Below are 27,790 nucleotides of genomic sequence, written 5' to 3'. Positions count from 1 at the left end.
AAATTTTTCCCTGTTTTTCCTGGGATTTTTTTTTTTTTGGTGGGAAGAGCAAAAAAAATTGGAATGAAATTTAAATTAAAGGCTTGGGATGAGCCTAAAAAATAAATATGAAAAGCTCAGGATGATCCCAAAAAACCTAAAATTAAAGGTAGAGGATAATCCCAAAAAAATCAAAATTAAATGTTTGGGATGATCCCAAAAAAATGTAAAATTGAAAGGAAAAACTCTGGATGATCCCAAAAAAAAAAACCAAACTAAAACTAAAATGACAGGCTTGAGATGATGCCAAAAAATTAAAATTATGGAATGCTCAGGATGATCCCAAATGAATTAAAATTAAAAGGAAAGGCTGTGGATGATCCCAAAAAATTAAAGGAGAGGTTTGGGATGATCCTAAAAATTTATAATTAAAATTAAAATGCTCACGATGATCCCAAAAAAAAAAAAAAAATTAAAGGCTCAGGATTATCCCAAAAAAATAAAAACTTAAAGGCAGAGGATGATCCCAAAAAAATTAAAAATTAAATGGTAGGGATGAACTCCAAAAATTAAAATTTAACTCAAAATTAAAATGAAAGTTTTGGGATGATCCCAAAAAATTCCTAGCAGAGGTTTTGGATGATCCCAAAACCTCTAAAATTCAAATGAAATGCTCAGGATGATCCCAAACAATTAAAATCTTGGGATGATCCCAAAAAACTTCAATTAAATGGGGTTTTTTTCCAAGTTTTTTTTCCTTGTTTATCCCAAATTTTTTGGGATTGGAGCCCCCCCGGGATCCCCAAAAATTCCCGGAATTCCGGGCGGATTCCTCCTCCCCCCTTTTCTCCCGGAAGGGCCCTGGGAGCCGACAGAAAATGGAATTTTTTCCCTTTTTTAGAGTTTTTTGCGGCCGCCTTGGAAAGGTCGGGAATTTTCCGGGCTCGGCTCCACGGGATGAGCTCAGAGCCGAGAGAGAGGGGAAAAAATCCCGAAAATCCAGAAAAGTGAGGTCATCCCAAAGTGGCAGCCAAAAAGGCCCTTCCAAGAGGATTTCTGCTTCCACAAAAAATCGGAATTTTTTCCCTAAAAATTGGGGGGATTTTCCCCTAAAAATGGGAAATATTTTTCCTAAAAAATAGGGATTTTTTTCCCCTAAAAATGGGATTTTTCCCCCTAAAAAGATTGGATTTTTTTTCCCTACAATATGGGAATATTTCCTCCTAAAAATAGGGATTTTTTTCCCCTAAAAATGGGATTTATTTCCCCCCTAAAAATGGGAAATATTTTTCCTAAAAATTATGGATTTTTTTTCCCCTAAAAATGAGGATTTCCGCCTGAAAAATGGGATTTTTTTCCCCCCTAAAAATGGAAAATATTTTTTCCAATGCCAAGGAGCCAAAAAGGCCCTTCCCGAGAGGATTTCTTCTTCCACAAAAAATTGGATTTTTTCCCTAAAAATTGGGGGGATTTTCCCCTAAAAATGGGATTTTTTCCCCTAAAAATGGGAATATTTTTCCTAAAAAATAGGGATTTTTTCCCTAAAAATGGGATTTTTCCCCTAAAAATGGGATATTTCCCCCTAAAAATGGGATTTTTTTCCCCTAAAAATGGGAATTTTTCCCCCTAAAAATGGGAAATATTTTTCCTAAAAATAGGGGATTTTTTCCCCTAAAAATGGGAAATATTTTTCGTAAATATTAGGGATTTTTTCCCCTAAAAATGGGATTTTTCCCCCTAAAAATGGGATTTTTCCCCCTAAAAATGGAAAATATTTTTCCCAATGCTGGGGAGCCAAAAAGGCCCTTCCCGAGAGGATTTCTTCTTCCACAAAAAATTGGATTTTTTTCCCTAAAAATTGGGGGGATTTTCCCCTAAAAATGGGATTTTTTCCCCCTAAAAATGAGAAATATTTTTACTAAAAATTAGGGATTTTTTTCCCCTAAAAATGGGAATTTTTTCCCCTAAAAATGGGATTTTTTCCCCCTAAAAATGAGGATTTCAGCCTGAAAAATGGGATTTTTTTCCCCTAAACATGGGATTTTTTCTCCCTAAAAAGGAGGAATTTTGGCCTGAAAAATGGGATTTTTTTTCCCCTAAAAAAATGAAGATTTTTCACCTGAAAATGGGAATTTTTCCCTAAAAATGGGATTTTTCTCCCTAAAAGTGGAGAAATTTCATGTGAAAAATGGGAATTTTTTTCCCTCTAAAGCCAGGATTTGTTTGGCCTAAAAATGAGGATTTTTGGCCTGAAAAATGGAATTTTTTCCCTAAAAAATGAAGAATTTTGACTGAAAAATGGCATTTTTTCCCCTTAAAATGGGAATTTTTTCCCAAAAAATGGGATTTTTCCCCTAAAAATCTCAATTTTTTCTCACTAAGAATGAGGAATTTTGGCCTGAAAAATGGAATTATTTTTCCCACCAATAATGGGATTTTTCTCCCTAAAAATGAGGGATTTGGGCCTAAAAAATGGGATTTCTTCCCTAAAAATGGGATTTTCTTCCCTAAAACCACAGGATGTTCCCAAAAAATTGAAGTTCAGATCCTACAAAATGTAGATTTTTTTCCCCTAGAATTTGGGAATTCAGGAATTCAAGAATTCAGGGATTTAAGAATTTGGGAAATTCAGGAATTCAGGAATTTGGGAATTTGGAAATGGGGAAATTAGGGGATTTGGAAATTCAGGAATTGGGGAATTCAGAGATTTGGGAATTTGGGGATTCAAGGATTTAGGAATTTGGAAATTCGGGGATTCAGGATTTTGGGGATTTGGAAATCTGGAAATTCAGGAATTTGGGGATTTGGAAATTCAGGAATTCAGAGATTTAGGAATTTGGAACTTCAGGAATTCGGGAATTCAAAGATTTAGGAATTTGGTAATTCAAAGATTTGGGAATTTGGAAATTCGGGAATTCGGGGATTTGGAAATTCAGGAATTCAGAGATTTAGGAATTTGGAACTTCAGGAATTCGGGAATTCAGGAATTTGAGGATTTGGAATTGAATTCAGAATGGGAAATTCAGAAATTGGGAATTTGGAATTCAGGAATTCAGATTTGGAATTCAGGATTTGGAATTTGGAAATTCAGGAATTGGGATTGGAAATTCGAAATTGGGAATTCAAATTGGAATTTGGATTCAGAATTTAGGAATTTGGGAATTCAGGAATTTGGAAATTGGGGATTCAGGAATTTGGGAATTCGGGGATTTGGAAATTCGGAAATTAGGGAATTTGGGAATTCAGGAACTCAGGAATTCGGGGATTTGGTAATTCAGGAATTCAGGGAATTCGGGGAATTCAGGAATTCGATTGAATGGGAATTTGGGAATTTGGAAATTCAGGAATTCGGAATTCGGAATTTGGGGATTTGGAAATTCAGGAATTTGGGCAATTTGGAAATTCAGAATTCGGGAATTTGGGAATTCAGGAATTCAGGGAATTCAGGAATTAGGAATTTGGGAATTCAGGAATATTGGAATTTGGATTCAGGAATTCAGGGATTTTGGGAATTCAGGAATTTGGGAATTTGGAAATCCGGGAATTGGGGAATTTGGGAATTCAGGGATTCAGGAATTTGTGAATTTGGCGATTTGGAAATCCGGGAATTTGGGAATGTGGAAATTCAGGAATTTGGGAATTCGGGGATTTGGGGATTTGGAAATTCAGGAATTTGGCAATGTGGAAATTCAGGAATTCAGGGATTTTGGGAATTCAGGAATTTGGGAATTTGGCGATTTGGAAATCCGGGAATTTGGGAATGTGGAAATTCAGGAATTCAGGAATTCAGGAATATGGCAATGTGGAAATTCAGGAATTCAGGGATTTTGGGAATTCAGGAATTTGGCAATGTGGAAATTCGGGAATTCAGGGATTCAGGGAATTCAGGAATTGGGGAATTTGGGAATCAGATTTGGGAATTTGTAATTCAGGATTCAGGAATCAGGGATTTGGGAATTTGGGAATTTGAAATCCGGGAATTTGGCAATGTGGGAATTCAGGAATTCAGGGAATTGGGATTTGGGGATTTGGAAATCCGGGAATTTGGCAATGTGGAAATCAGGATTCGGAATTCAGGCAATTGGGAATGTGGAAATTCGGAATTCAGGATTTGGGGAATTCAGAATTTGGCAATGTGGAAATTCGGGATTCAGGGATTCAGGGAATTCAGGAATTTGGGAATTTGGGATTCCCACTCCCTCACCGGAGATGAGCTGCTCCAGGTCCACCTGCTGTCCTGCTCCTCGTCCATGTGGAGCACCAGGAACCCTGGAGGGAATTCCGGGATCAGGGATTGGAATATTCCCAAAAAAACCCCAAACTTATCCCAAAAAAAAACCCCATCAAAATATCCCAAAACTGAGGAAAACCAGCTCAAAACCCTCCAGGGCTGATGTCACCTCCTGGTGACAAAGGCCACCACTGTGGTGGCACCAAGGAGAAGAGGGACCTGAGTCTACCAGGGGACAAGTTTGGGTCACCAGGGACCCCAAAAACATAAAAATTCCCTCAAAAACCATCCAGGATCACCCAAAACCACCAAAAACCCCTTGGGGACCTCCAGGATTGATGTCACCTCTGGGTGACAAAGGCCACCACTGTGGTGACACCAAGAGGTGACACAACCAGGAGACAAGACTGGGGTCATGAGGGAACCCAAAACTTTCAGATTTACCCCTGAAATGACCCAAAACCAGCCCAAACCCCCTGGGGGACCTGCAGGACCGATGCCACCTCCTGGTGACAAAGGCCACCACTGTGGTGACACCAAGGGGGGACAGAACCAGCTGGGAACAAGTTTGGGGTCATCAGGGACTCCAAAATCTTCAAAACTGCCCCAAAACCATCCAGGATCACCCAAAACAACAAAACTCCATCCAAAATCCCCATGGGATCCTCTAGGAGCAATGACTCCTCCTGGTGACAAAGGCCACCACTGTGGTGACACCAAGAGGTGACACAACCAGGAGACAAGCCTGGGGTCATGAGGGACCCCAAAACTTTCAGAATTACCCCAAAAATGACCCAAAACCACCCAAAACCAGCCCAAAAACCCCTTGGGGACCTCCAGGATTGATGTCACCTCTGGGTGACAAAGGCCACCACTGTGGTGACACCAAGAAGAGAGACCTGAGTCTACCAGGGGACAAGTTTGGGTCACCAGGGACCCCAAAACCGTAAAAATTCCCTCAAAAACCATCCAGGATCACCCAAAACCACCAAAAACCAGCCCAAAAACCCCTTGGGGACCTTCAGGGCTGATGTCACCTCCTGGTGACAAAGGCCACCACTGTGGTGACACCAAGGGGGGACAGAAATCTGAGTCTACCAGGGGACAAGTTTGGGGTCACCAGGGACCCCAAAATCTTCACAACTGCCCCAAACCATCCAGGATCACCCCAAAACCACCCAAAACCAGCCCAAAAACCCCTTGGGGACACCCAGGATTGATGTCACCTCCTGGTGACAAAGGCCACCACTGTGGTGACACCAAGAGGTGACAGAACCAGCTGGGAACAAGTTTGGGGTCATCAGGGACTCCAAAATCTTCAAAACTGCCCCCAAAACCATCCAGGATCACCCAAAACAACAAAAACCAGCCCAAAAACCCCTTGGGGACACCCAGGGCTGATGTCACCTCCTGGTGACAAAGGCCACCACTGTGGTGACACCAAGAAGAGGGACCTGAGTCTACCAGGGGACAAGTTTGGGTCACCAGGGACCCCAAAATGTCCCCAGAATGCCCTAAAACCACCAAAAACCAGCCCAAAAACCCCTTGGGGACCTTCAGGGCTGATGTCACCTCCTGGTGACAAAGGCCACCACTGTGGTGACACCAAGAGGTGACACAACCAGGAGACAAGACTGGGGTCATGAGGGACCCCAAAACTTTCAGAATTACCCCAAAAATGACCCAAAACCACCCAGAACCAGCCCAAAAACCCCTTGGGGACACCCAGGGCTGATGTCACCCCTGGTGACAAAGGCCACCACTGTGGTGACACCAAGGACAGCAGTGCACCTGGGGACAAGATTGGGGATCACCAGGGATCCCAAAACTTTCAGATTTACCCCGAAAATGATCCCAAACCCAAAACCAGTCCAAAAACCGACTGGGAACACCCCAAAACCAGCAGGGAATGCTGAAAATACCCGAAAATGGGATAGAAACACCTGAAAATACCCCAAAATTGGATGGAAACACCCCAAAACCGGTTGGGAATGCTGAAAATACCCAAAAAACGGCTGAAATATCCCAAAAAACGGCTGAAATATCCCAAAAAACGTCTGGGAATGCTGAAAATACCCGAAAATTGGATGGAAACACCTGAAAATACCCCAAAAATCGGATGGAATCACCCCTAAACCGGCCGGGAATGCTGAAAATACCCGAAAAAAAACGGCGGAAATAACCCAAAAATCGAGCTGGGAATGCTGAAAATAAAAAACCCCAAAAATTGGATGGGAAACACCTGAGAGTGTCTGAAAAACAACAGGAAAGACCCAAAACAGCCAAAAATTACCCCAAAAATTGGATGGGAAAAACCGGAAAATACCCCAAAAATCGGCTGGGAATGCAGAAAATACCCCAAAAAATGAATGGGAGTCCTGAAAATACCCCAAAAATGGATGAAAACGCTGAAAATACCCCAAAAAAATGGATTTGGAACACCCAAAAATACCACAAAATCTGCTAGAAATACCAGAAAATACCCCAAAAATGGGATGGGAACACTTGAAAATACCCCAAAAATGGGCTGGGAACACCTGAGAGTGTCTGAAAAACAACGAGAAAAATCCGAAACAGCCAAAAATTACCCCAAAAATTGGATGGGAAAACCGGAAAATAACCCAAAAATCGGCTGGGAATGCTGAAAATACCCCAAAAATTGGATGGGAATCCTGAAAATACCCCAAAAAATGAATGGGAATGCTGAAAATACCCCAAAAACCGTCTGGAAGAACCTGAAAATACCCCAAAAAATGGATGAAAACGGTGAAAATACCCCAAAAAATGGATTTGGAACACCCAAAATCACCTCAAAATCTGCTGGAAATACCAGAAAATGCCCCAAAAATTGAATGGAAACACCTGAAAATACCCCAAAAATTGGATGGGAATGCTGAAAATACCCCAAAAATTGGATGGGAATCCTGAAAATACCCCAAAAATGGATGAAAACGCTGAAAATACCCCAAAAAAATGGATTTGGAACACCCAAAAATACCACAAAATCTGCTGGAAATACCAGAAAATGCCCCAAAAATTGGATGGAAACACCTGAAAATACCCCAAAAATGGGATGGGAACACCTGAGAGTGTCTGAAAAACAACGAGAAAAACCCAAAACAGCCAAAAATTACCCCAAAAATTGGATGGGAAAACCGGAAAATACCCCAAAAATGGATGGGAATGCTGAAAATACCCCAAAAATTGGATGGGAATCCTGAAAATACCCCAAAAAATGAATGGAGATCCTGAAAATACCCCAAAAAACGGCTGGGAATGCTGAAAATACCCCAAAAAATGGATGAAAACGCTGAAAATACTCCAAAAAAATGGATTTGGAAACACCAAAAATACCTCAAAATCTGCTGGAAATACCAGAAAATGCCCCAAAAATTGGATGGAAACACCTGAAAATACCCCAAAAATGGGATGGGAACACCTGAGAGTGTCTGAAAAACAACAGGAAAAACCCAAAACAGCCAAAAATTACCCCAAAAATTGGATGGGAAAACCGGAAAATAACCCAAAAATGGATGGGAATGCTGAAAATACCCCAAAAATTGGATGGGAATCCTGAAAATACCCCAAAAACCGGCTGGAAGTACCTGAAAATACCCCAAAAATGGATGAAAACACTGAAAATACCCCAAAAAATGGATTTGGAACACCCAAAAATACCACAAAATCTGCTGGAAATACCAGAAAATGCCCCAAAAATTGAATGGAAACACCTGAAAATACCCAAAAATTGAATGGAAACACCTGAAAATGCCCCAAAAATTGGATGGAAACACCTGAGAGTGTCTGAAAAACAACGAGAAAAACCCAAAACAGCCAAAAATTACCCCAAAAATTGGCCTGGGAATGCAGAAAATAACCCAAAATTCAGATTTGAATCCTGAAAATACCCCAAAAATCAGCTGGAAGTACCTAAAAATACCCCAAAAATTGGATGGAAACGCTGAAAATACCCCAAAAAAATGGATTTGGAACACCCAAAAATACCACAAAATCTGCTGGAAATACCAGAAAATGCCCCAAAAATTGGATGGAAACACCTGAAAATACCCCAAAAATGGGATGGGAACACCTGAGAGTGTCTGAAAAACAACAGGAAAGACCAAAACAGCCAAAAATTGCCCCAAAAATTGGATGGGAAAACCGGAAAATAACCCAAAAATGGATGGGAATGGTGAAAATACCCCAAAAATTGATAGGAATGCTGAAAATACCCCAAAAATTGGATGGGAATGCTGAAAATACCCCAAAAATCGCATGGGAATGCTGAAAATACCCCAAAAATGGATGGGAATCCTGAAAATACCCCAAAAAAATGGATTTGGAACACTCAAAAATACCACAAAATCTGCTGGAAATACCAGAAAATGCCCAAAAATTGAATGGAAACACCTGAAAATAACCCCAAAAATTGGATGGGAACACCTGAAAATGCCCCAAAAATGGGATGGGAACACCTGAGAGTATCTGAAAAACAACAGGAAAGACCCAAAACAGCCAAAAATTGCCCCAAAAATTGGATGGGAAAACCAGAAAATAACCAAAAATTGGATGGGAATGCTGAAAATACCCCAAAAATGGATGGGAATCCTGAAAATACCCCAAAAAATGGATTTGGACCACCCAAAAATACCACAAAATCTGCTGGAAATACCAGAAAATGCCCCAAAAATTGGATGGAAACACCTGAAAATGCCCAAAAATGGGATGGGAACACCTGAAAATACCCCAAAAATGGGATGGGAACACCTGAGAGTGTCTGAAAAACAACAGGAAAGACCCAAAACAGCCAAAAATTACCCCAAAAATCGGCTGGAAATGCTGAAAATAACCCAAAAATTGGCCTGGGAACATCTGGAAAACAACGAGAAACACCTAAAATCCACCCAAAATAACCCAAAAATCAGCTGGGAACACTGAAAATACCCCAAAAAATGAATGGGAATCCTGAAAATACCCCAAAAATGGATGAAAACGCTGAAAATACCCCAAAAAAATGGATTTGGAACACCCAAAAATACCACAAAATCTGCTGGAAATACCAGAAAATGCCCCAAAAATTGAATGGAAACACCTGAAAATACCCAAAAATGGGATGGGAACACCAGAAAATGCCCAAAAATGGGATGGGAACACCTGAGAGTATCTGAAAAACAACAGGAAAAACCCAAAACAGCCAAAAATTACCCCAAAAATTGGATGGGAAAATCGGAAAATACCCCAAAAATGGATGGGAATGCTGAAAATACCCCAAAAATTGGATGGGAATGCTGAAAATAACCCAAAAATTGGATGGGAATGCTTAAAATAACCCAAAAATGGATGAAAACGCTGAAAATACCCCAAAAAAATGGATTTGGAACACCCAAAAATACCACAAAATCTGCCGGAAATACCAGAAAATGCCCCAAAAATTGAATGGAAACACCTGAAAATGCCCCAAAAATCACTTGGGAACACCCAAAATCAGCAAAATTCAGCCGAAAAACCAGAAAAAAATGTCTGAAAACCACCAAAAATACGTGAAAAAAGACAAAAAACCCCCACAAAACGCAATAAAAATAAATTCCCGAAATTGGGTGAAAAACACCCCAAAAAAAATCACCTGGAAAAGAGAAAAACAGCCTCAAAAATACCTGAAAAAACCCCAAAAATCTCCCCCAAAACACCAAAAATTACCCCAAAATCGCCCCAAAATACCAAAAATCCCAAATCCCCCTCCCCAAAATTCACTGTGAAAAACCCCAAACACTGTGAACCCCAAAATCCCAAAAATGACCCCAAAATTCCCTCAAATTCCCCCCCAAATACCCCAAATTTCCCCAAAAATTCCCCCAAATAAACCTCAAAGGCAAAATGGAAAATTGTGTTTTATTACAAACCGGAATTCTGGGGGGGTTTTGGGATGTTTTTTGGGATTTTTTGGGATTTTTTTTTGGATTTTTTGGGGTTTTTTGGGATTTTTTTGGATTTTTTGGGATTTTTTGGGGATTTTTTTTGGATTTTTTGGGATTTTTTGTTTTTTTGGTTTTTTTGTTTTTTGGGATTTTTTTTGGGATTTTTTGGGGGTTTTTTTGGGATTTTTTTGGGATTTTTTTTTTTTTTTTGGGATTTTTTTGGATTTTTTTGGGATTTTTTTTGGGATTTTTTTGGGATTTTTTGGGGATTTTTTTGGGATTTTTTTGGGGGGATTTGTAGCAAAATTTGGGGGATTTTGGGGGGTTTTTAAGGGATATTTTTGGGGATTTTGAAAAAAAAATTGTGATTTTTTTTGGGAAGTTTTTGGGGGTTTTTTACAAAATTTTTTTGGTGGGGGGAAATTTTTTGGATTTTAAGAAATTTTTGGGGGGGATTTTTGGGGTTTTTTTAATAATTTTTGGGTTTTTTTGGGGGGGATTTTTAGGGAGTATTTTTCTTCTTTTGGGGGGATTTTTGGGGAATTTTTTTTTTGAGTTTTGGGGATTTTTTTTTGGAATTTTTGTATTTTTTGGGGGATTTTTGGGGGGAATTTTGGGGAATTTTTTTTTGGATTTTTTTCGGGGATTTGTTCTGAATTTTTGTATTTTCTGGGAATTTTGGGGGATTTTTTTTGGATTTTTTTTGGGGAATTGTGCTGAATTTTTGTATTTTCTGGGAATTTTGGGGGATTTTTAGGGAACATTTTTCTTCTTTTGGGGGATTTTTGGGGAATTTTTTTTTTGAGTTTTGGGGAATTTTTTGGAATTTTTGTATTTTTTGGGGGATTTTTGGGGGGAATTCTGGGGGATTTTTTCTGTTTTTTTTGGGGGGAATTGTTCTGAATTTTTGTATTTTCTGGGAATTTTGGGGGAATTTTGGGGAATTTTTTTTGGGGGAATTGTTCTGAATTTTCGTATTTTCTGGGAATTTTGGGGAATATCTTTTGGATTTTTTTTTTGGAATTTTTTTGGGGGGAATTGTTCTGAATTTTTGTATTTTCTGGGAATTTTGGGGGGATTTTTGGGGATTTTTTTTTTGGAATTTTTGGGGTTTTTTTTGAAATTTGGGGGATTTTTGGGGGGAATTCTGGGGAATTTTTTTGGATTTTTTTGGGGGGAATTGTTCTGAATTTTTGTATTTTCTGGGAATTTTGGGGGGATTTTGGGGAATTTTTTTTTTATTTTTTTGGGGGGGAATTGTTCTGAATTTTTGTATTTTCTGGGAATTTTGGGGGGAATTTTGGGGAATTTTTTTTGGATTTTTTTTTTTTGGGAATTGTTTTGAATTTTTGTATTTTCTGGGAATTTTGGGGAAATTTTTTTGGAATGTTTTTTTGGATTTTTTTTTTGAGTTTTGTTCTGAGTTTTTGTATTTTCTGGGAATTTTGGGGAATTTTTTTTGGATTTTTTTTTGGAATTTTTTTGGCGGAATTGTTCTGAATTTTTGTATTTTCTGGGAATTTTGGGGAATTTTCTTTGGATTTTTTTTTTTGGGGAATTGTTCAGAATTTCTGTATTTTCAGGGAATTTTGGGGGAATTCTGGGGAATTTCTTTTTGGATTTTTTTTTGGGGGAATTGTTCTGAATTTTTGTATTTTCTGGGAATTTTGGGGGGATTTTGGGGAATTTTTTTTGGATTTTTTTTTGGGGAATTGTTCTGAATTTTTGTATTTTCTGTGAATTTTGGGGAAATTTTTTTGGATTTTTTTTTGGGGGAATTGTTCAGAATTTTTGTATTTTCTGGGAATTTTGGGGGGAATTTTGGGGAATTTTTTTCTGGATTTTTTTTGGGGGAATTGTTCTGAATTTTTGTATTTTCTGGGAATTTTGGGGAATTTTTTTTTTTTTTTTTTTTTTGGGGGAATTGTTCTGAATTTCTGTATTTTCAGGGAATTTTGGGGAATATTTTTCTTCTTTTGGGGGGATTTTTTTTTGGAATTTTTGTATTTTTTGGGGGATTTTGGGGCATTTTGGGGGGAATTCTGGGGAATTTTTTTCTGGATTTTTTTGGGGGGGGAATTGTTCAGAATTTCTGTATTTTCAGGGAATTTTGGGGGGAATTTTGGGGATTTTGGGTCCCTCAGAAGTGGGCGGTGACTCGGTCGATCTCCAGGAGGTCGTCCAGGATCTGTGGGGGAGGGGAGAGAGGTCAGAGACTCACCTGGGCAAATTCACCTGGGCAAAATTCACCCAAAATTCACCCAAAATTCACCCAAAACTCACCTGGGCAAATTCACCTGTCCAAAATTCACCCAAAATTCACCTAAAACTCACCTGGGCAACCTCACCTGTCCCAAATTCACCCAAAATTCACCCAAAATTCACCTAAAACTCACCTGGGCAAATTCACCTGGGCAAAATTCACCCAAAATTCACCCAAAATTCACCTAAAACTCACCTGGGCAAATTCACCTGTCCCAAATTCACCCAAAATTCACCTGGGCAAACTCACCTGGGCAAATTCACCTGTCCCAAATTCACCCAAAATTCACCCAAAATTCACCTAAAACTCACCTGGGCAAATTCACCTGGGCAAAATTCACCCAAAATTCACCCAAAATTCACCTAAAACTCACCTGGGCAACCTCACCTGTCCCAAATTCACCTGGGCAAATTTACCCAAAATTCACCCAAAATTCACCTAAAACTCACCTGGGCAAATTCACCTGGGCAAAATTCACCCAAAATTCACCCAAAATTCACCTAAAAATCACCTAAAACTCACCTGGGCAAATTCACCTGTCCAAAATTTACCCAAAATTCACCTGTGAAACCTCACCTGTCCCAAAATTCACCCAAAATTCACCTAAAACTCACCTAAAACTCACCTGGGCAAAATTTACCCAAAATTCACCTAAAACTCACCTGGGCAAATTCACCTGGGCAAAATTCACCCAAAATTCACCCAAAATTCACCTAAAACTCACCTGGGCAAATTCACCTGGGCAAAATTCACCAAAATTCACCCAAAATTCACCCAAAATTCACCTGTCCCAAAATTCACCTGTCCCAAATTCACCTGTTCCAAAATTCACCTGGGCAAAATTCACCCAAAATTCACCTGTGAAACCTCACCTGTCCAAAATTCACCTGTTCCAAAATTCACCTGTCCCAAATTCACCCAAAATTCACCCAAAATTCACCTAAAACTCACCTGGGCAACCTCACCTGTCCCAAATTCACCCAAAATTCACCTGGGCAAATTCACCTGTCCCAAAATTTACCCAAAATTCACCCAAAATTCACCTAAAACTCACCTAAAACTCACCCGGGCAACCTCACCTGTCCCAAATTTACCTGTTCAAAATTCACCTGTCCCAAAATTCACCTGTCCCAAAATTCACCTGTCCCAAATTTACTTGTCCTGAATTTCACCTGTCCCAAATTCACCTGTCCCAAATTCACCTGTCCAAAATTCACCCAAAATTCACCCAAAATTCACCAAAACCTCACCTGTTCAAAATTCACCTGTCCAAAATTCACCTGTCCAAAATTTACCCAAAATTCACCTAAAACTCACCTGTCCCAAAATTCACCTGTCCTGAATCTCACCTGTCCCAAAATTCACCTGTCCCAAATTCACCTAAAATTTACCTAAAACTCACCTGTGAAACCTCACCTGTCCCAAAATTCACCTGGGCAAAATTCACCTGTCCTGTTCCACACCTGTCCCAAAATTCACCTGTCCCAAATTCACCTGTCCAAAATTCACCTGTGAAACCTCACCTGTCCCAAAATTCACCTGTCCCAAATTCACCTGTCCTGAATCTCACCTGTCCAAAATTTACCTGTCCCAAAATTCACCTGTCCCAAAATTCACCCAAAATTCACCTAAAACTCACCTGTGAAACCTCACCTGTCCAAAATTCACCTGTCCCAAATTCACCTGTCCTGTCCCACACCTGTCCCAAAATTTACCTAAAACTCACCTGGGCAAAATTCACCTGTCCCCATCCTGCCCAGGTGTGTCCCGGGTGTGCCCCAGTTGTGTCACTCACAATCTCAGGTGTCCCCAGGTGTGTCACTCACAATCTCAGGTGTGTCCCCATGTCCCCAGGTGTGCCCAGGTGTGCCCGGGTGTGTCACTCACAATCTCAGGTGTGTCCCCATGTCCCCAGGTGTCCCCAGGTGTGTCCCCAGGTGTGCCCAGGTGTGTCACTCACGATCTCGGGTGTGTCCCCAGGTGTGCCCGGGTGTGTCCCCAGGTGTGCCCAGGTGTGCCCCCATGTCCCCAGGTGTGCCCAGGTGTGTCACTCACGATCCCAGGTGTGCCCAGGTGTGCCCAGGTGTGCCCAGCTGTCCCCAGGTGTGTCACTCACGATCTCAGGTGTGTCCCCAGGTGTCCCCAGGTGTGCCCGGGTGTGCCCAGGTGTGCCCCCATGTCCCCAGGTGTGCCCGGGTGTGCCCAGGTGTGTCACTCACAATCTCAGGTGTGCCCGGGTGTGTCCCCAGGTGTGCCCAGGTGTGCCCAGGTGTGCCCGGGTGTGCCCCAGGTGTGCCCAGGTGTGCCCCCATGTCCCCAGGTGTGCCCAGGTGTGCCCAGGTGTGCCCAGGTGTGCCCGGGTGTGTCACTCACGATCTCGGGTGTGTCCCCATGTCCCCAGGTGTGCCCAGGTGTGCCCAGGTGTGTCACTCACCCTCAGGTGTGCCCAGGTGTGCCCAGCTGTGCCCAGGTGTGTCCCAGGTGTGTCCCCAGGTGTGTCCCCAGGTGTGCCCAGGTATCCCCAGGTGTGTCACTCACGATCCCAGGTGTGCCCAGGTGTGTCCCCAGGTGTGCCCAGGTGTGCCCCAGGTGTGTCACAGACGTCCCCAGGTGTGCCCAGGTGTGCCCAGGTGTGTCCCCAGGTGTGCCCAGGTGTATCCCCCATGTCCCCAGGTGTGCCCAGGTGTGCCCAGGTGTGTCACTCACGATCTCAGGTATGCCCGGGTATGTCCCCAGGTGTGCCCAGGTGTGTCCCCATGTCCCCAGGTGTGCCCAGGTGTGCCTGGGTGTGTCACTCACAATCTCAGGTGTATCCCCAGGTGTGTCCCCAGGTGTGTCCCCATGTCCCCAGGTGTGCCCAGGTGTGCCTGGGTGTGTCACTCAATCTCAGGTGTGTCCCAGGTGTGTCCCAGGTGTGCCCCAGGTGTCCCCAGGTGTGCCCAGGTGTGTCCCCATGTCCCCAGGTGTGCCCAGGTGTGCCCCAGGTGTGCCCAGGTGTGTCACTCACAATCTCAGGTGTGCCCCCATGTCCCCAGGTGTGCCCAGGTGTGCCCCCATGTCCCCAGGTGTGCCCAGGTGTGCCCGAGTGTGTCACTCACGATCTCGGGTGTGTCCCCATGTCCCCAGGTGTGCCCGGTGTGCCTGGGTGTGCCACTCACGATCCCAGGTGTGTCCCCAGGTGTCCCCAGGTGTGCCCAGGTGTGTCACTCACGATCTCAGGTGTGTCCCCAGTGTCCCCAGGTGTGTCACTCACGATCCCAGGTGTGTCCCCAGGTGTGCCCGGGTGTGTCCCCAGGTGTGCCCCCAGGTGTGCCCAGGTGTGCCCGGGTGTGTCACTCACGATCTCGGGTGTGGTGCCGATTTTCTTGGCCAGCTCCGCCTCTCCATGGCGCTCAGGTACAGGTACCTGCCCAGCAGCTCCCCGTCCAGAACGTTCCGCACGGCGTTCTGCAGCAAACGGCGCTCGCACTGCAGCAGCCTGGGCACATGTGGGACAGGTGGGACAGGTGAGACAGGTGAGGGACAGGTGAGGGACAGGGGGACAGGAGAGGGACAGGTGAAGGATGGGACAGGTCAGGGACAGGTGAGGGACCGGGACAGGTGAGACAGGTGAGGGACAGGAGAGGGACAGGGGAACAGGTGTGAGATAGAACAGGTGAGGGGACATTGGGTCAGGTGAGGGGACATTGGGGACATTGGGGACAGGTGAGGGGACACTGGGACAGGTGAGACAGGTGAGGGACATTGGGACAGGTGAGGGACAGGTGAACAGGTGGGACAGGTGGGGGACAGGTGAGGGACATTGGGACAGGTGAGGGACATTGGGGACATTGGGGACAGGTGAGGGGACATTGGGACAGGTGGGACAGGTGAGGGGACATTGGGACAGGTGGGACAGGTGGGACAGGTGGGACAGGTGAGGGGACATTGGGACAGGTGAGGGACAGGTGAGGGGACATTGGGGACATTGGGACAGGGGAGGGACAGGTGGGACAGGTGAGGGACAGGTGTGAGATAGGACAGGTGAGGGACAGGTGAGGGGACACTGGGACAGGTGAGGGACATTGGGACAGGTGAAGGGACATTGGGACAGGGGAGGGACAGGTGGGACAGGTGAGACACAGGGGAGGGACATTGGGACAGGTGGGACAGGTGAGGGACAGGTGTGGGACAGGTGAGGGACACTGGAACAGGTGAGGGACATTGGGGACAGGTGAGGGACACTGGGACAGGTGAAGGACATTGGGACAGGTGAAGGGACAGGTGAAGGGACATTAGGACAAGTGAAGGGACAGGGGAGGGGACATTGGGACAGGTGAGGGACAGGGGAGGGACAGGTGGGACAGGTGAGGGACAGGTGAGACAGGTGAGGGACAGGTGAGGGGACATTGGGGACAGGTGAGGGACACTGGGGACATTGGGACAGGTGAGGGACATTGGGACAGGTGAGGGACATTGGGGACATTGCGACAGGTGAGGGGACATCGGGACAGGTGAGGGTACACTGGGACAGGTGAGGGACAGGTGAGGGGACATTGGGACAGGTGAGGGACATTGGGACAGGTGAGGGGACATTGGGGACAGGTGAGGGGACATTGGGACAGGTGAGGGGACACTGGGACAGGTGAGGGGACATTGGGACAGGTGAGGGACACTGGGACAGGTGAGGGACAGGTGAGGGACACTGGGACAGGTGAGGGGACAGTGGAACAGGTGAGGGACAGGTGAGGGGACATTGGGGACAGGTGAGGGACATTGGGACAGGTGGGAGAGGTGGGAGAGGTGAGGGACAGGTGATGGGACATTAGGACAGGTGATGGGACACTGGGACAGGGGAGGGGACATTGGGACAGGTGAGGGACAGGGACAGGTGAGGGACAGGAGAGGGACAGGGGAACAGGTGAGGGACAGGGACAGGTGGGACAGGTGAGGGACATTGGGACAGGGGGACAGGTGAGGGACAGGTGGGGGACAGGTGGGACAGGGGAGCAGGTGAGGGACAGGGGAGGGACATTGGGGACACTGGGACAGGTGAGGGGACACTGGGACAGGTGAGGGACAGGGGAGGGACATTGGGGACAGGTGAGGGACATTAGGACAGGAGATGGGACACTGGGACAGGTGGGACAGGTGGGGGGACAGGTGAGGGGACATTGGGACAGGTGGGGGACAGGTGAGGGACAGGGGAGGGACACTGGGACAGGTGAGGGACATTGGGGACAGGTGAGGGGACACTGGGACAGGTGAGGGGACATTGGGACAGGGGAGGGACAGGTGAGACAGGTGAGGGGACATTGGGACAGGTGAGGGACAGGTGGGACAGGTGAGGGACAGGTGAGACAGTTGATAGGGGGACAGATGTGCAATAGGACAGGTGAGACAGCAGCAACCTGCACGGGGGGACAGGTGAGACAGGTGAGGGACATTGGGACAGGTGAAGGACACGTGAAGGATGGGACAGGTGAAACAGATGAGACAGGTGAAAGGTGAGGAACGGGACAGGTGAGAGATGGATGAAGGACAGGTGAGGGACAGGTGGGACAAGTGAAGGATGGGACAGGTCAGGGACAGGTGAGGGACCGGGACAGGTGAAGGACATTGGGACAGGTGAGGGACAGGTGGGGGGACAGGTGAGGGACAGGTGAGGGACAGGTGAGGGGACATTGGGACAGGTGAGGGACATTGGGACAGGGGAGGTACAGGGGGACAGGTGGGACGGTGAGGGACAGGTGAGGGACAGGTGAGGGACAGGTGAGGGACAGGGGGGGGACAGGGGAGGGACATTGGGACAGGTGGGGGACAGGGGCACAGGTGTGTCCCTACCTGAATGCCCTGGGGTTGAGCCCAGCCAGGTGTGGAATGGCAGAGCTCAGCTGTGCCCAGGTGCACCCCAGCTGTGCCCAGGTGTGCCCAGGTGTGTGTAGATGTACCCAGGTGTGGCAGGGCAGAGCCCAGGTGTGCCCCAGGTGTACCCGGGTGTTATTTAGCTGAACGCCCGGGGGTTGAGGCCGGCCAGGTATGGCAGGGTGGAGCTGAGGTGTGCCCAGGTGTGCCCAGGTGTGCCCCAGATGTGCTCAGGTGTGTCTAGGTGTGCCCAGGTGTATCCCAAGTGTGCCCAGGTGTATCCCAGGTGTATCCCAGGTGTGCCCAGGTGTACCCCAGGTGTTCTCACCTGAAGGCCCGCGGGTTGAGGCCGGCCAGGTGCGGCAGGGCGGAGCTCAGCTGTGCCCAGGTGCACCCCAGCTGTGCCCAGGTGTGCCCAGGTGTTCCCAGGTGTCCCCAGGTGTGCCCAGGTGTGCCCAGGTGTTCCCCAGGTGTTCTCACCTGAATGCCCGCGGGTTGAGGCCGGCCAGGTGCGGCAGGGCGGAGCTGAGGTGTGCCCAGGTGTGCCCAGGTGTACCCCAGCTGTACCCCAGGTATATCCCAGGTGTATCCCAGGTGTACCCAGCTGTGCCCAGGTGTATCCCAGGTGTACCCAGGTGTACCCCAGCTGCGCCCAGGTGTGCCCAGGTGTGCCCAGGTGTGCCCTCACCTGAATGCCCGGGGGTTGAGGCCGGCCAGGTGCGGCAGGGCGGAGCTGAGGTGTGCCCAGGTGTTCCCCAGGTGTGCCCAGCTGTACCCCAGCTGTACCCCAGGTGTTCCCCAGGTGTTCTCACCTGAAGGCCCGTGGCTTGAGGCCAGCCAGGTGCGGCAGGGCGGAGCTGAGGTGTGCCCAGGTGTATCCCAGGTGTGTGTAGATGTACCCCAGGTGTGCCCAGGTGTGTGCAGATGTTCCCCAGGTGTTATTTACCTGAATGCCCGCGGGTTGAGGCCGGCCAGGTGCGGCAGGGCGGAGCTGAGGTGTGCCCAGGTGTACCCCAGCTGTGCCCAGGTATATCCCAGGTGTACCCAGGTGTACCCCAGGTGTGCCCAGGTGTGCCCAGGTGTGCCCTCACCTGAACGCCCTGGGGTTGAGGCCGGCCAGGTGCGGCAGGGCGGAGCTGAGGTGTGCCCAGGTGTACCCAGGTGTGCCCAGGTGTGCCCAGGTATATCCCAGGTGTACCCAGGTGTACCCCAGGTGTGCCCAGGTGTGCCCAGGTGTACCCTCACCTGAATGCCCGCGGGTTGAGGCCGGCCAGGTGCGGCAGGGCGGAGCTGAGGTGTGCCCAGGTATATCCCAGGTGTACCCAGCTGTACCCAGGTATATCCCAGGTGTACCCAGGTGTACCCCAGGTGTACCCAGGTGTGCCCAGGTGTACCCCAGGTGTGTGTAGATGTACCCCAGGTGTGCCCAGGTGTTCCCCAGGTGTACCCAGCTGTGCCCAGGTATATCCCAGGTGTGCCCAGCTGTACCCCAGGTGTGCCCAGGTGTGCCCAGGTGTTCTCACCTGAATGCCCGGGGGTTGAGGCCGGCCAGGTGCGGCAGGGCGGAGCTGAGGTGTGCCCAGGTGTATCCCAGGTGTGTGTAGATGTACCCCAGGTGTGCCCAGGTGTATCCCAGCTGTACCCCAGGTGTGCCCAGGTGTACCCCAGGTGTTCTCACCTGAATGCCCGGGGGTTGAGGCCGGCCAGGTGCGGCAGGGCGGAGCTGAGCGCGTTCTGCAGCATCAGCAATCTCCTGTAGGTTTTCTCCTGCATGGGCAGCAGCAGCCCCAGGCCCCGTCCAGCGTCGCTGCGGGCACGGGGAACTCAGCGCAACCAAAAACAACAGATCCCACCCCAAAAACACACAAACACCAAATCCCAGAAACACCAAAATACAGAAATACCAAATCCCACCCAAATCCCAAACCCCAAATCCCAGAAACACCAAAATACAGAAACACCAAAATACAGAAACACCAAATCCCAAACAACAAATCCCAGAAACACCGAATTCCACCCCAAATCCCAAACCCCAAATCCCAAAAACACCAAATCCCAGAAATCCCAGAAACACCAAATCCCAAAAACCCCAAATTCCACCCAAATCCCAAAAACACCAAAATACAGAAATCCCAAATCCCAAAAACCCCAAATCCCAAAAACCCCAAATTCCACCCAAACCCCAAATCCCAGAAACACCAAAATACAGAAACCCCAAATTCCAGAAATCCCAAAACCCAAAAACCCAAATTCCAGAAATCCCCAAATCCCAAAGCCCAAAAATCCCAAATCCCAAAATTCCAGAACCACCAATCCCAAAAACCCCAAACTCCACCCCAAATCCCAGAAACTCTGAATTCCAGAAACCCCCAAATCCCAAATCCTAAAACCCCAAATCTCAAAAAACCCCAAATCCAACCAATCCCAAACCCCAAATTCCACCCCAATCCCAGCACCCCAAAGCCCAAAAATCCCGAACTTACCCCAAATCCCAGAAACTCCAAAATTCACCCCAATCCCAAATCCCCAAACCCAAAATCCTAAATTCCACCCCAAATTCCAGAACCTCCAAATTCCAGAAATCCCAAACTGCAGAACCCCAATCCCAGAAACACCAAATTCCAGAACCCCCAAATCCCAAAACTCCAAATTCCAGAAATCTCAAATCCCACCCCAAAATTTCACCCCAATGCCAAAACCCCAAATCCCAAACCCCAAATCCCAGAAATCCCAAATCTGCCACCCCCATCCCAGAAACACCAAATTCCACCCCAAAGTCCAAAAACCCCAAATCCCAGAAACCCCGAATTCCAGCCCAAATTCTACCCCAAATCCCAAAACCATAAATCCCACCTCAAAGTCCAAAAACCCCAAATTCCAAAATCAACCAAATGACACATGCTTCCCCAAATTCCCAGTCCCAAATTCCCATGATCCCAATTCCCAGTATCCCAAGTTTCCCCAATCCCAACCCCTAATCCCAGAAAATTCAAATCCCAATCAAACCCAAATCTCCCAGCCAAATCCCAATGCAAAATCCCAATCCCAGAACCCCAAATCCCCAATGTCCCAGATGCCCAGATTCCCAGATACACCAACCAGAAACATTCCAGAATATCTCCCAAATCCAAACCACCAAATCCCAGAATCCCAAATCCAGAAACCCCAAATCCAGAAATCCCAAAATCCCCAAATTCGCACCAGTCCAAATCCAGAATTCTTCTCCCAGATCCCAAAGTTCCCAGTTAGTCCCAATGCCCCAATCAACCCCAAATGAATCCCAATCCAACAAACAAATTCCCCTTCCCAAATTCCAAACCCAATTTCCCAGAACCACAACATACCCCAAATATTCCAAAACCCAGATCCCCAAATTCCATGAATACCCAAATGCCCCAATGTCCCAAACCAGACTTCCCAAGTTCCAGAATCCAATCAATACCCCACCCACCAAAGCCCAGTTCCACGACCAGAATTCCCCAAATCCCAACCCAAATTCCCAGGTGAATCCCAGTCCCAAGTCCACCCAAATTCCCCCAAATCCCAGGACCCAAGTTCACCACGAAAATCTTGTCTCCAGATCCACCAGAAACCCAAGTTTCCCAATCCCAATCCCACAACCAAACATTCCAGATATCACCCAAATTCCAGGAACCCAATTCCAGATCCAAACTGTCCAGAATCCCAATCCCAGTAATCCCCAATCCAGGAACCCAAATCCCAAACCCAAATCCAGTTCCAAATCCCAATACAGAAATTGCCCAATGCCAATAACCAATTCCAACCCAAATTCCTGTCCCCACATTCCAGAACCCAAATTCCCAGACCCCAGATCCCAGAAACCCATAGATCCCAGAATCCCCAATCCAGGTTCCCAAATTCCAGTGCCCAGTCCACAAACCATAATTTCTCCCAACCCCCAATCCCAGGTCCCAAAACCAATTCCCAAATTCCCCAATCCAGCCCAACCAAGTCCGGCCATACGAACCAGGATGTGCTTGTCTCCAGGTGATCCCCAGGTGTGTCCCATGTATCCCCAGTCCAGTGTCCCAGGTGATGTCCTCCACCACATGTCCCCAGTGACCCACCAGGTGTATCCCAGTCCCATCCCAGGTGTATCCCAGTTGCACCAGTACCCAAGTGCCTCAGACCCAATCCAGTGATGTCCCAGAGTTCCGTCCCATGTGCCCAGTGCAAAATCCCAGTGGTCCCATGTGCCCCCCATTCCATCCCCAGTATCCCAGGTGTGCCAGTGTGTCCACCAACCAGTGATGTGCTTTTCTCCCAGGTGTGTCCCCATGTCCTCCCATGTCCCAGACATGTCCCCAGGTGTCCCAGGTTCCCACCGAACCAGTGATGTCTCCCCAGGTGTCCCAGGTGACCCAGTGTTTCCCAGTATCCCATTACCCCAGATGTCCCCAGTGTTCCCAGTGCCTCCAGGTCCCAGTGTGCCCTTAGAAACCAATTGCTGTTACTCCCAGGATATCCTCCCAGGTGTGCCCAAGTGTCGCCTCAATCCAACCAGGGATGTGCCCATGTTCTCCCAGGTGTGATCCCAGTATCCCCCAGGTGCCCAGTTCCCAAGATGTCCTTACCAAAGTGATTGCTTCATCCCAGATGTCCCCTCACCGTCCAGTTCCCAAGTGTCCCAAGGTATCCCATTAGCCCAGTGTCCCAGTGTCCACTACCAAACCAGGTGATGTGCTTGTTCTCCCAGGTGTTCCCCATGTTCCCAGGTGTGCCCCAGCTATCCCAGGTGTGCCCCAGGTGTGCCCAGGTGTGCCCTTCCGCCAGGTGTGTGCTTGTTCCCAGGTGTGTCCTCCAGGGTGTCCCAGGTGTCCCAGTTGCCCAGGTGTGCCTACCACAGTGATGTGTTGTCCCAGGTGTGTCCCAGGTGTCCAGTGTTCCAGGTGTGCCCAGGTGTGCCCAGGTGTGCACTACCGAACCAGGTGATGTGCTTGTTCTCCCAGTGTCCCCAGGTGTCCCAGGTGTGTCCCGTGCCCCCAGGTGTGCCCAGGTGTGCCGTGACTGAACCAGGTGATGTGCTTCCGTCCCAGGTGTCCTCCAGGTGTGTCTCCCAGGTGTGTCCCGTGCCCAGGTGTGCCCAGTGTGTCCCTTACCACCAGGTGATGTGTTGTTCTCCCAGGTGTATCCCAGGTGTCCCAGGTGTATCCCACGTGTCCCCAGGTGATGTGCCCAGGTGTGCCCTTACCGACCAGGTGAGGTTGTTCCCCAGGTGTTCCCAGTGTGCCCAGGTGTGCCCAGGTGTGCCCTTACCGAACCAGGTGATGTGCTTGTTCTCCCAGGTGTGTCCCCGTGCCCCCAGGTGTGTCCCAAGTGTGCCCCAGGTGTATCCCAGGTGTATCCCAGGTGCCCCCAGGTGTGCCCTTACCAAACCAGGTGATGTGCTTGTTCTCCAGTGTATCCCATGTCCCCAGGTGTGTCCCATGTCCCCAGTGTCCCCAGGTGTGCCCAGGTGTGCCCTTACCGAACCAGGTGATGTGCTTGTTCTCCCAGGTGTGTCCCCATGCCCCCAGGTGCCCCCAGGTGTGCCCAGGTGTGCCCAGGTGTGCCCTTACCGAACCAGGTGATGTGCTTGTTCTCCCAGGTGTGTCCCAGGTGTATCCCAGGTGTGTCCCCATGCCCCCAGGTGTGCCCAGGTGTGCCCTTACCGAACCAGGTGATGTGCTTGTTCTCCCAGGTGTATCCCCATGTCCCCAGGTGTGTCCCCATGTCCCCAGGTGTGCCCAGGTGTGCCCTTACCGAACCAGGTGATGTGCTTGTTCTCCCAGGTGTATCCCAGGTGTCCCCAGGTGTGTGCCACCTGTGCCCAGGTGTGCCCTTACCGAACCAGGTGATGTGCTTGTTCTCCCAGGTGTATCCCAGTGTCCGCAGGTGTATCCCAGGGCCCCAGGTGTGCCCAGGTGTCCCCAGGTGTGCCCTTACCGAACCAGGTGATGTGCTTTTCTCCCAGGTGTATCCCAGGTGTGCCCAGGTGTGCCCAGGTGTGCCCTTACCGAACCAGGTGATGTGCTTGTTCTCCCAGGTGTATCCCAGGTGTATCCCAGGTGTGTCCCCATGCCCAGGTGTGCCCAGGTGTGCCCAGGTGTGTCCTTACCGAACCAGGTGATGTGTTTGCTCTCCCAGGTGTATCCCAGGTGTGTCCCCGTGCCCCCAGTGTGTGCCCAGGTGGTGTCACTCACCGAACCAGGTGATGTGCTTGTTCTCCCAGGTGTATCCCCATGTCCCTCAGGTGTATCCCAGGTGTATCCCAGGTGTGCCCAGGTGTGCCCAGGTGTGCCCTTACCGAACCAGGTGATGTGCTTGTTCTCCCAGGTGTATCCCCATGTCCCCAGGTGTATCCCCATGCCCCCAGGTGTCCCCAGGTGTGCCCTTACTGAACCAGGTGATGTGCTTGTTCTCCCAGGTGTGCCCAGGTGTGTCACTCACCGAACCAGGTGATGTGCTGTTCTCCCAGGTGTCCCAGGTGTATCCCAGGTGTATCCCAGGTGTGTCCCCGTGTCCCCAGGTGTATCCCAGGTGTATCCCCGTGCCCCAGGTGTGCCCAGGTGTGTCACTTACCGAACCAGGTGATGTGCTTGTTCTCCCAGGTGTATCCAGGTGTGCCCAGGTCCCCCAGGTGTGCCCAGTGTGCCCTTACTGAACCAGGTGATGTGCTTTTCTCCCAGGTGATCCCCATTCCCCAGGTGTATCCCAGGTGTGCCCAGGTGTGTCCTTACCGAACCAGGTGATGTGCTTGTTCTCCAGTGTGTCCCCATGCCCCCAGGTGTATCCCAGGTTGTCCCAGGTGTGTCCCCATGTCCCCAGGTGCCCCAGGTGTGCCCAGGTGTGCCCTTACCGAACCAGGTGATGTGCTTGTTCTCCCAGGTGTGTCCCAGGTGTGTCCCCATGTCCCCAGGTGTGTCCCCAGGTGTATCCCAGGTGTCCCCAGGTGTGCCCAGGTGTGCCCTTACCGAACCAGGTGATGTGCTTGTTCTCCCAGGTGTATCCCAGGTGTCCCCAGGTGTATCCCCATGCCCCCAGGTGTGCCCCAGGTGCCCCCAGGTGTGCCCAGGTGTGCCCTTACCGAACCAGGTGATGTGCTTGTTCTCCCAGGTGCTGCTGCGCCGGTTGGGCCCCTCGGCGTGCCCGCGGCACGGCGTGCGCCAGAAGGTGTTGACGTGCGCGCCCACGTGGAAATCGGCGCGGCGCAGCAGCCGCAGCCCCCCGAAGGACTCCTTGGCTGGGGAGGGGTCACACGGGGTCACCCAGGGGTCACCCAGGGGTCACCCAGGGGTCACCCGGGGTCACCCAGGGGTCACACGGGGTCACCCGGCCCCGCCCCGCTCACCTTCAGGCAGGTACATGTACACCAGCAGGTTCCGGTCGCGGTCCGACACTGTGGAGAGTTGGGTGAAGTGAACACAAATTTACACAAATTCGACCCAAATTTTATCAAGTTTGATACAAATTTGACCAAAATTTAGCCAAAGCTCAGCGTGAAGTCAAGCAAAATCCGGCCAAAATGAACCCAAATCCAAGCAAAATCAATCAAATTTCAACCCGAATTTACTCAAATCCAACCCATATGCACCCAGATTTACCCAAATTTACCCAAATCCAACTCAAAGCTCAGCTTAAATTCAACCCAAATCCAACCCAATGATCCATCTGAAGTCAACCAAAAATTCACCCAAATTTACCCCAAATCCACCCAAATTTACCCAAATTCAACCCAAATCCAACCCAAAGCTCAGCCTAAATTCAACCCAATGATCCATCTGAAGGCAACCAAAAATTCACCCAAATTTACCCCAAATCCACAAATTTCAACCCGAATTTATCAAATCCAACCATATGCACCGTTTGCCCAAATTTACCAAATCCAACTCAAAGCTCAGCCTAAATTCAAGCCAATGATCCATCTGAAGTCAACCAAAAATTCACCCAAATTTACCCCAAATCCACCCAAATTCACCCAAATCCAACCCAAAGCTCAGCCTAAATTCAACCCAATGATCCATCTGAAGTCAACCAAAAATTCACCCAAATTTACCCCAAATCCACCCAAATTTACCCAAAGCTCAAGATAATTTGACCCAAATTTACCCAAACGTGACCAAAATTTAGCCAAAGCTTAGTGTGAAGTATTGGACCCAAATTCAACCCAAATTTTATCAATTTGATGTAAATTGACCAAATTAGACCAAAATTTAGCCAAAGACTCAGCGTGAAGTCAAGCAAAATCCGGCCAAAATGAACCCAAATCCACATGAATTTCAACCCGAATTTACTCAAATCCAACCCATATGCACCCAGGTTTGCCCAAATTTACCCAAATCCAACTCAAAGCTCAGCTTAAATTCAACCCAGTGATCCATCTGAAGTCAACCAAAAATCCACCCAAATTTACCCCAAATCCACCCAAATTTACCCAAATCCAACCCAAAGCTCAGCCTAAATTCAACCCAGTGATCCATCTGAAGTCAACCAAAAATCCACCCAAATTTACCCCAAATCCACCAAATTTCAACCCGAATTTACTCAAATCCAACCCATATGCACCCAGATTTACCCAAATTTACCCAAATTCAACTCAAAGCTCAGCCTAAATTCAACTCAATGACCCATTTGAAGTCAAGCAAGAATTCATCCAAATTTACCCCAAATCCACCCAAATTTACCCCAAATCCACCCAAATTTACCCAAATCCAACCCAAAGCTCAGCCTAAATTCAACCCAAATCCAACCCAATGTTCCATCTGAAGGCAACCAAAAATTCACCCAAATTTACCCCAAATCCACCCAAATTTACCCAAATCCAACCCAAAGCTCAGCCTAAATTCAACCCAATGATCCATCTGAAGTCAACCAAAAATTCACCCAAATTTACCCCAAATCCACCAAATTTACCCAAAGCTCAAGATAATTTGACCCAAATTTACCCAAACGTGACCAAAATTTAGCCAAAGCTTAGTGTGAAGTATTGGACCCAATTTTTATCAAGTTTGATGTAAATTTGACCAAATTAGTCCAAAATTTAACCAAAGCTCAGCGTGAAGTCAAGCAAAATCCGGCCAAAATGAACCCAAATCCACCAAATTTCAACCCGAATTTACTCAAATCCAACCCATATGCACCCAGGTTTGCCCAAATTTACCCAAATCCAACCCAAAGCTCAGCCTAAATTCAACTCAATGTTCCATCTGAAGTCAACCAAAAATTCACCCAAATTTACCCAAATTCAACCCAAATCCAACTCAAAGCTCAGCCTAAATTCAACCCAGTGATCCATCTGAAGTCAACCAAAAATTCACCCAAATTTACCCCAAATCCACCCAAATTTACCCAAATTCAACCCAAATCCAACCCAATGTTCCATCTGAAGGCAACCAAAAATTTACCGAAATTTACCCCAAATCCACCCAAGTTTACCCAAAGCTCAATAAAATTTGACCCAAATTTATCCCAAATTTACCCAAATTTACCCAAATTCAACCCAAAGCTCAGCCTAAATTCAACCCAAATCCAACCCAATGATCCATCTGAAGGCAACCA

General features: G+C 47.8%; 1 protein-coding gene across 1 annotated transcript in view; it reads right to left on the bottom strand.

Annotated features, from left to right (window-relative positions):
• Window positions 1-11,765: 11,765 nt before the first annotated feature.
• Window positions 11,766-27,790, bottom strand: part of LOC135460651 (cleavage and polyadenylation specificity factor subunit 1-like) — a 117,083-nt gene continuing 101,058 nt past the window's right edge. Inside the window, 8 exon segments of the mRNA XM_064737557.1 lie at window positions 11,766-11,946; window positions 12,168-12,313; window positions 15,729-15,766; window positions 15,769-15,866; window positions 19,911-20,028; window positions 20,031-20,039; window positions 25,320-25,475; window positions 25,584-25,631. Of these exon segments, the coding sequence (XP_064593627.1) occupies window positions 12,266-12,313; window positions 15,729-15,766; window positions 15,769-15,866; window positions 19,911-20,028; window positions 20,031-20,039; window positions 25,320-25,475; window positions 25,584-25,631 (515 nt within the window). The 3' untranslated portion in view covers window positions 11,766-11,946; window positions 12,168-12,265.

The sequence above is a fragment of the Zonotrichia leucophrys genome, unplaced genomic scaffold (genome assembly GCF_028769735.1).
Source record: "Zonotrichia leucophrys gambelii isolate GWCS_2022_RI unplaced genomic scaffold, RI_Zleu_2.0 Scaffold_75_219274, whole genome shotgun sequence".
NCBI classification, from domain to species: domain Eukaryota; kingdom Metazoa; phylum Chordata; class Aves; order Passeriformes; family Passerellidae; genus Zonotrichia; species Zonotrichia leucophrys.
The sequence above is the reverse complement of the archived record's forward strand: the minus strand, read 5'-3'. Positions and strand labels throughout refer to the sequence as shown.